The sequence below is a fragment of the Fringilla coelebs genome, assembly GCF_963513975.1.
Source record: "Fringilla coelebs genome assembly, chromosome: 12".
NCBI classification, from domain to species: Eukaryota; Metazoa; Chordata; class Aves; order Passeriformes; family Fringillidae; genus Fringilla; species Fringilla coelebs.
Genome location: NC_140038.1, coordinates 3,829,710 through 3,838,148, shown reverse-complemented (window position 1 = coordinate 3,838,148; position 8,439 = coordinate 3,829,710). Strand labels below are relative to the sequence as shown.

Below are 8,439 nucleotides of genomic sequence, written 5' to 3'. Positions count from 1 at the left end.
CGGCGCGCACAGCTCGCGCGGGGTTAACCCGGTGGGCGTGGCCGCGTGACGTCACACACGGCGGGGCGGGTGGGGAGGGGAGGGGGGCAGGTCCTGCCCGGCCGAGCCATGGCGGAGATCCGGGGTGAGCGGGACACGGGCACCCACCGCCCGCCGGGGATGGGCCACGGGACCCCCGCTCCGGGACCCCCCCGGGGCCACGGGGAGGAGCGCCCGTGAGTCGCGCCCCCAGCCCGAGCGCCCCCAGATCGCCGTGTGATGGTTGAAAGTCGTCCGCACAGACAGTGTCGCCTCCCAAGGCCGTGGTGCTCCCCCTCCCCGACACGCTGTCACCCTGCCCCGCGGGCTCTCTGGGTGTCCGGGAGGGTTTTCGGGGGTTCTTTCGGTGCCCCGCTAACACCTGACTTCCCTCCCGCAGTGTTCCCCCTCTCCTGCGTGGTGCAGAACTATTCCTGGGGGAAGGTGGGCCTGGAGAGCGAGGTGGCCAAGCTGGTGGCCAGCGGTGACCCCCTGGTCCAGATCCAGCCTGACCTGCCCTACGCTGAGGTGAGTGTGTCTCTGTGTCTGTCCCGTCCGTGTGTCCGTCCCATCCGTGTGTCCATCCCGTGTGTCCCACCGGGACGCGATGCTGACCCTCGGCTGCCCCGTTTCCCCCGGCGGGTGCCTGGCTGGGAGGGAAGCCCGGCATGACTCAGCCCCCGAGGGATCTGCCCGGGATCGCCTCCCTGGAAAAGCCCAAGTCATCGGTGCTGGCTGCCCGGCTCGGGGTGCCACGTGTGTGCTGGTGTCTCGCAGCTGTGGATGGGCACACACCCCCGGGGCGATGCCCTCATCCGGGACAACCGCATCCCCCAAAAGACCCTGGGCCAGTGGATCGCCGACAACCCCGCCTGCCTGGGGGCCAAGGTGAAGGACGCCTTCCAGGGACACCTGCCCTTCCTGTTCAAGGTGCTGTCTGTCAACACCGCCCTGTCCGTCCAGGCACACCCCAACAAGGTAGGGAGAGCGCGGCGTGGGCAGCCCAGGCGGGCCCCGTGTCCCTGGGGAGCTCAGGCAGCTCCTGTCCCCTCTCTGCAGGAGCTGGCAGCGAAGCTCCACGCCCAGTTCCCTGAGCACTACCCCGATGCCAACCACAAGCCCGAAATGGCCATCGCCCTCACCCCCTTCGAGGGCATGTGTGGCTTCCGGCCTGTGGAGGAGATTGTCTCCTTCCTCCAGAGTAAGGATGGAGGAGGGGGCATGGCCAGACCCTGGGGTGGGGGCGGTGGCCATGGGGTGGGGATGGTGGCCATGCTCCCTTGGGGTGGGCTTCGGGGTGGGGATGGTGGCTGTGCTCCCTTGGGATGGGGTTTGGTATGGGGATGGTGGCCATGCTCCATTTGGATGGGGTTTGGTGTGGGGATGGTGCTCCCTTGGGATGGAGTTCAGGGTGTGGATGGAGGCTGTGCTCCCCTTGGGATGGAGTTCAGGGTGCGGGCAGCGCTCCCAGGGATGGGATTCGCTGTGGGGATGATGACTGTGCTCTCCTGGGATGGGGATGCTGCTCTCCCCTGGCCCGGGGGACTGGCTCTGAGTGGGGCTGGCCCCGCAGATGTCCCCGAGCTGCGGGCACTGATCGGGGAGGTGGCAGCGGAGCAGCTGGAGCGCAGCGGCAGCGACGACCCCCGCGGGGTCTCGGCCGCCCTCCGCGTCTGCTTCACCCGCCTCATGAAGAGCGAGAAGAAGTTCTTCGTGGACCAGCTGAACATGCTGGTGAAGAGGATCTCCCAGGAAGGTGGGTGCTGGCTGTGACACCCCAAACCAGCTCGGGGGGCTGTGTTTGGGGAGAGGCTGGGGCAGCCCCAGCCCCCTCCCCACGCTGGGCTGGTCTGTCCCGCGCAGCGGCGGAAGGGAAGGACACGGCAGGGAGCAACGGGGAGCTGCTGCTGCGGCTGCACTCCCAGTACCCGGGGGACATCGGCTGCTTCACCATTTATTTCCTGAACCTGGTGAGGCTGGAGCCAGGGGAGGCCATGTTCCTGGGAGCCAACGAGCCCCACGCCTACCTGCACGGAGGTGAGCCTCGGGGGGCTCTCCTAGCCCGGAATCCTGCAAGGCCTGGCCTTGGGGACAGGAGGAGGGGCTGACTGCTGGGCTGGGCTGGGCTGGGCTGGGCTGGGCTGGGCTGGGCTGACGGCGCTGCCCCGTCCCCGCAGACTGCGTGGAGGTGATGGCGTGCTCGGACAACACAGTGCGTGCCGGGCTCACGCCCAAGTTCATCGATGTGCTCACCTTGTGTGAGATGCTCAACTACACACCAGCACCCAGCAGCTCCAAGATCCTCCCGGCGGCGCAGAGCCAGCTGGATCCCTACGTCTACCTCTACGACCCACCCGTGCCAGATTTCACCATCATGAGGATAGAGGTGAGAGGTGACAGCTCCGTGCTGGGGACAGCGGGTGGGACACCCCAGCGTTGGCTGGAGCTCGGAATCAGTGTCCTGGCAAGGAGGGAGGGATGCTCAGGCATAATGGGGTGCTGGTCTCTTTATCCCTCCCTGGAGATTGTTCACCTTCTCCAGCAGCTCTGGGTAGAGGGAGAACCAGGAAGAATGTCCTCAGCCAAGCTGAGGTCCCTGGGCTTGGGCTGCTGCAGGCAGAGCAAAGGGCTGGGAACAGGGACAACCCCCTTCCAGCTCTGCAGAGGGACACTCCAGCACAGTGCCATTTCCCTTGGCAGATCCCTGCCTCCATCAAGCTGTACCTCATCTCTGCCATGGACTCTGCCAGCATCTTGCTGGTGATCCAAGGGACAGCCGTGGGCACCTCCACAGCGGCAGCCTCCGAGATGTCCCTGCGCCGTGGCTCCGTGCTCTTCGTCTCTGCTAATGAGAGCATCTCCCTGCACCTCTCCTCACCTGATGGGATGCTGCTCTTCCGAGCCTGCTGCCTCCTCTGAGCGGCACCTGGGACACTTTCTCCACAACACTCCATGTTTGAGTAGATAGAAACTGCTGAGGGCAAAGTCTTCTCGCTTGAAAGGTCTCCCTCCACCTATCAACCCCCCAAACCAGCCCTGATGGATAGAGAGAGCAGTTCCATAGATCGACTCCTTGGATTTCTGCTGCTTCTGGTGGGCTCTTCCCAAGCCTGGCTGTAAAAGGGGGCTGCCTGGGGGATGATGGAGCGGGAGAGCCTCTGCTGCTGTGAATAAAGAGGTGACTTTGTCCCTGTGAAGGGCAGTGTGGTAGAGGGAGCAGGAGGATGGAGGGGGACAGAGAGGCTGGGAGCAGCTCCAGCATCCCCTCAATGCTGGCTGTGATTCCCCCCCTTGCTCCTCAGGCACAGGAAAAGAGTAAAATATGAGGAGAGAACACAGGAGTCCCCCTCACATCACCAGCACCCCTTCTGAGTAATGAGATCCAGTTTATTGAGTGCTCCCTTTTACAAGTAAAATACAAAACCAAACAAACATGCCCCCCACCCAACCAGTTCACGTCTCTTGACATGAAATATTTAAATAAGGTTTCTGTATAAGAAGCTGATTGTCCTCTATGTCATAGAGCAGGACCATGGTTTAAGGCAGCGTTTATGGTTTGCAGCAGGGAGGCTCCAGCCCCCCAAATCCAAGCCCTGTGCAGAGCTGGGATGGGGGGCCTGGGCTGTGCCTCACCTGCATCAAAGCAGCGTTGAGGAGAATGGGAATAAGCCATTAGCTCCAACCCCAGAACCTCCCAAATCCTTCCCTTTTTACCCCTGTGGAGGTGCCAGGCCCTGCCTGTCCTCCCTTCCCACCCCAGCCAAGTGCTAGGTCCCATGCAGGTCACCAAAATGTCACTGTGCCACCTCCCCCTGATATTGCTGAGTGTAAGGAGAAGTCTTTTGGAGCCAGGTGGTCTCTGCCACGAGCAGCATCGTTCAGTCCTTGTGTCACCGTCCTGGCGTGGGACCCGGACACCCAGCAGCCATCCCACGGGACGAAGAAAGTGCTGGATTTTGACCTGTTCTTGTGCAGCTACTGGATCACGCAGGAGAGATTTTCTCCAAAACAACAGGGGCAGGAAGAGGAGGCAGCAGGTTTTGGGGGGATGAGATCCAGGTCTTCATCATCGGGGACCTCGTCCAGGTGGTACCCGTCCTGCAGCAGCTGCCGGCTCAGGTCCTGGGTCACCTGCTGCAGAGGACAAAGCAGAGCTCTGCAGGATGGACACACACCCACGCCCTGGGGGGTGATGTTTCTAGCCCCAGCCAGAGCCTCGAGGGGTCAGGGGGATGGGGGAGCCCCTGGGGACCCCACAGTGTCAGAGTCAGAGCCCCGCACTTGCCTCAGCGGAGGAGTATCCTGAGGAACACCTGGATCCTGACTCTCCATCACTGAGGGGAAAAAGAAACAGAGCTGGCCAGGAAATGGGGGCTTCAGGGTGCAGATAAGGGGAATGTGGGGGGAAAAGGAGCTGTCAGTGCCACCCCAAGAGGTATCTGAAATCTGGGACAGCAGGAGCATTTCGCTGCCCTGAGGTGCCCAGTGCCATCAGGGATGTTCTGCAAGTGACAAGGAAAATCAACCCCCCCAAAAAGCCATCTGGGAGCACCCCCCACCCTCAAAATCATGGGATATTTACCCCAAAATCCTGGGCTATTCACCTGTCTGAGTCAAGGGAGACCAGGTTTTCATCAGCTGTCTGGCTGAGCGCCGTGTAGCCCTTGTTGAACTTCACAGACCTGCCAGGAAACACAGGAGGGAGACCAGCCCAGATGTTTTATGTGCAAACACATCCATGGAGCTGACAGGCTGAGGAGCCAGGGCAGGAATCCCACTCCTTCCCACCCAGGCCCTGTCCAGGGCCACCACCAGCTAAACCCCAGGATACCCAAATAAATCCATACCACCAAATCATCCCCAAAATAAAGAGAAAAGCAATATATTTTATTATGCTGGGTGTTCCTGGCCAAACAGAGCCAGCAAAATAAGGTCCCAAACTCTTATTTTAAATCCTCTGAGTTTCCCAGTCTCCCCAAGAAAAGTGAAAAGGGCATTTTGAAAACAGGAGGAGGGGATCAGACCTTTTAGGAGTTGGTTTCAGGGCAGTGGGTGCCCCCAGCAGCCCCTGCCTTCGCAGCGCTGCCTTTGCCAGCTCCCGCTGCCTCTCTGCAAGCCAAGCACAGGGACACAGAGAAAAATCCCCAAAGTGCTCCCAAAGGGGGTTCCTCTTTTGGGGAACGGGTGAGGAGGGTGGTGCAGGTGAGCCTGGGTGCAGTGCTTTCCCAAAGGCATCCCTATGGGTTTTTAATGGGGTTTTATAAAGGTTTTATCCCACCAAGGAGTAAAAGGGCTTTTGGTAACCCCAGCTCTGGGAGAGAGGTGGAAATGACACCCAAAATCCCAGCAGAGTGCACCAAGCATCACTTACTCAGCTTGGCCTGAATGGAGGGAGGTCTGCTCATGATGTATGGACCTCTTTTCTCCACCACATCTGTCCCTTTGTTCAGCCTCTTCTTTTCAGCCCAAATCAGCTAAAAAAAAAGAGTGGAAGAAGCATTTAGCACCTCTCCACAGGGATGAAGTAAAGCAGAGTCATCTGAGAGCATCCAATCCTTCCTGGGAGCTCAAGGTCAGCAGGGAGATCTGTCCCCAGGGAAATCTGTCCCCGGGGACAGCTCCTCCTCCCCAGCCCAGGAGGAGGGAGAGGAAAAGGAATAAGCAGTTCTGATAGCAGATGAGAGGATTATTTGGGAATGGTGATGGTAATTTAAAGCACAGGTAGTCACCACCAGTTCCTGTGCAAACCTGGCTGCAGTTATATTTGGGAAAAGGTGGTGGAGGAGATTTCCTGAGAGGTTAATCAAACACAAATGTAAGGATTGTGTATTTTTAATTTGGGGTTTGAACCCTCCACGCTTCTCCTTTTATCCAGTTATTGTCACGGACAACCGACGCTCCTAAGGGCAAGGGGGAGGAAAACCCCTCCACAAATGCAAGAGGCAATGAAGAAAATAGAGGGAAAATCAGAGAGGGCTGGCACAAGAGGGATGTGGAATTAAAGGAACACGGCAGAGGACTGGGGATGGTGATTGGAGAGCACAGCCAGGATTAGCCTCAGTGTCTTAAACTGGAATTAGCAGGACAGAGCTTTATAGTGGGAATGAGCAGGCAGGCAGTGCCCCCCCAGATCCCTCTGGATGTGCCATACCCCTTCCTAGCCAGCTGATGCTGTGCTGATACACCTCTGTATCATGTTTATTTATTTATATTGTTATACACTGTATACAGCACTGTGCCTCCCTGTCTGCAACTCTGAAAGATGAACTCTCCCACTCTACTGGTCCCACACTGCCCCATGGACATACCCCAGCCCCATAACCCCTGTGCACACACTCCACACTGCCCCATGGACATACCCCCAGCCCCATAACCCCTGTGCACACACCCCACACTGCCCCATGGACACACCCCCAGCCCCACACACCTACCCCACACTGCCCCATGGACATACCCCAGCCCTATACCCTCCCTATTCATGTACCCCACACTGCCCCACTCTCTCCTCAGCCCCCTACCCACGATGCAGACACCCCACACAGCCCCACAGCCCCATCCAGATATCCCCCACAGCCCCATGCAGATATCTCACACAGCCCCATAGCCCCATACAGGTACCCCACCCAGCCCCACAGCCCCATGCAGATATCCTATACCCCCATGGAGATATCCCACACAGCCCCATACCTCCATGCAGATATCCCACACTGCCCCATAGCTCCATGCACATATCCCATACAGCCTGACAGCCCCATACAGATATCCTATACACCCACAGAGGTACCCCACACAGCCCCATAGCTCCACACAGATATCCTATACCCCCATACAGGTACCCCACACAGCCCCACAGCCCCATACAGGTACTCCACACAGCCCCATAGCCCCATGCAGATATCCTGTACCCCCATACAGGTACCCCACACAGCCCCATAGCCCCATACAGGTACCCCACACAGCCCCATAGCCCCATGCAGATATCCTATACCCCCATACAGGTACCCCACACAGCCCCACAGCCCCATGCAGATATCCTATACCCCCATACAGATATCCTGTACCCCTATACAGGTACCCCACACAGCCCCATACAGATATCCTATACCCCTATACAGGTACCCCACACAGTCCCATAGCCCCATACAGATATCCTATACCCCTATACATATCCTATACCCCTATACAGGTACCCCACACAGCCCCATAGCCCCAGACAGATATCCTATACCCCCACACAGCCCCATAGCCCCATGCAGATATCCTATACCCCCATACAGGTACCCCGCACAGCCCCATACCCACGACGCGCATACCCCGCACAGCCCCACGCTCGCCTCCCAGCCCCGCACCCCCAGCACGCCCGTACACCGCACGTACCCCCGGGCCCCGCCGGCCGCCGGCTGCGCTGGCAGCGGCACCGGGACCGACACCGGGACCCGGCCCGGCTCCGCCGCCGCCCGTCGCCATGGCCGCCCCTGGCCCCGCCCCATAGCCCGCCCGCCAATGGCAGCGCGGCGCCGGCGGGGCTCAGCCAATGGGAGGCGGGGAAAGGGCGCGCCCCTCTGCCGCGCATGCGGGGTGGGACCGGACAGCGGGACGGGACCGCGGGAACGGACCAGACCGCGGGAACGGGACCGCGGGAACGGGACTAGACCGCGGGAACGGGACCAGACCGCGGGAACGGGACCATGTCTTGAAATAGGAGTCTTTTCGAGCCAGGTCTCATAAGCTCTTAGAGGTCTATTTCACACACAAGGCAGCTCAGCTACCTTTGGAGGCATAAAATCAGCAGGATAGCTTTGGTTGCAGTGTTGGAAACAAAAAAGTTTAATAAAAGGCAAAATAATAAACTTTACAGAGAAAAACCGCTCTAGGTGCAAGAGGTTCTTGCTCCTGGTGAAACACCTCACAAAAGCCATTAGTTTCTTTGTGCTCTTCTTTTTCTAGTGAATTGCCTAAGCCTGACTTTTTGGCTCCTGTCCAGTTGGCTATCCTTAGGTTTGAGGTGAAGTCCCCCAGGTCCTGTGAGATGCCTTTTTCACCTAATCGAGGAAAGAAACTTCTGGGCTTATTTCCTTTTTAAGGGGACAAAGGATAGTTTTATCACTGTCAACAGAGGGCCCATTCCTATATCTCACCCTTTCTATACATCTAAAAAAAAGAGAAAGGAACAGGAACTGAAAAAGAAATTCCCCTCTTCTAGGAGGAAAATAACAACAGAATTAAGATAGTTCCCTTCTCCTCCCACCCACTTCTGTTGGTTTATTTTCCTCCCCAAACCCTTGCCTGGGCTTAGGAAGGCTCTGGGCACGAGCTTTGCAGAAAAGGAACAATTCAGAAGCTCCTAAGGGCACATTTATGGTTTGTTCCTTCTTTTTCCCTACAAAAGCAACAGGAAATGACCACACGAGGCACTGGTAC

General features: G+C 58.3%; 2 protein-coding genes across 2 annotated transcripts; one reads left to right on the top strand and one right to left on the bottom strand.

Annotated features, from left to right (window-relative positions):
- The first annotated feature begins 85 nt into the window (after positions 1–85).
- MPI (mannose phosphate isomerase) lies at positions 86–3,181 on the top strand. The gene is made up of 8 exons (XM_084213987.1): positions 86–124; positions 419–546; positions 796–996; positions 1,078–1,219; positions 1,592–1,774; positions 1,882–2,055; positions 2,196–2,404; positions 2,719–3,181. Exons 1-8 carry the CDS (start codon positions 109–111, stop codon positions 2,935–2,937), a joined length of 1,272 nt encoding a protein of 423 aa, XP_084070113.1. The 5' UTR covers positions 86–108; the 3' UTR covers positions 2,938–3,181.
- Positions 3,182–3,390: 209 nt separating this feature from the next.
- FAM219B (family with sequence similarity 219 member B) lies at positions 3,391–7,489 on the bottom strand. Its single transcript, XM_084213542.1, has 6 exons — positions 7,396–7,489; positions 5,390–5,492; positions 5,043–5,127; positions 4,623–4,700; positions 4,304–4,352; positions 3,391–4,152 (listed from the first exon to the last, which is right to left on the bottom strand). The coding sequence occupies exons 1-6, from the start codon at positions 7,483–7,485 to the stop codon at positions 3,994–3,996; spliced, it is 564 nt and encodes a 187-aa protein (XP_084069668.1). The 5' UTR covers positions 7,486–7,489; the 3' UTR covers positions 3,391–3,993.
- Positions 7,490–8,439: the final 950 nt, after the last annotated feature.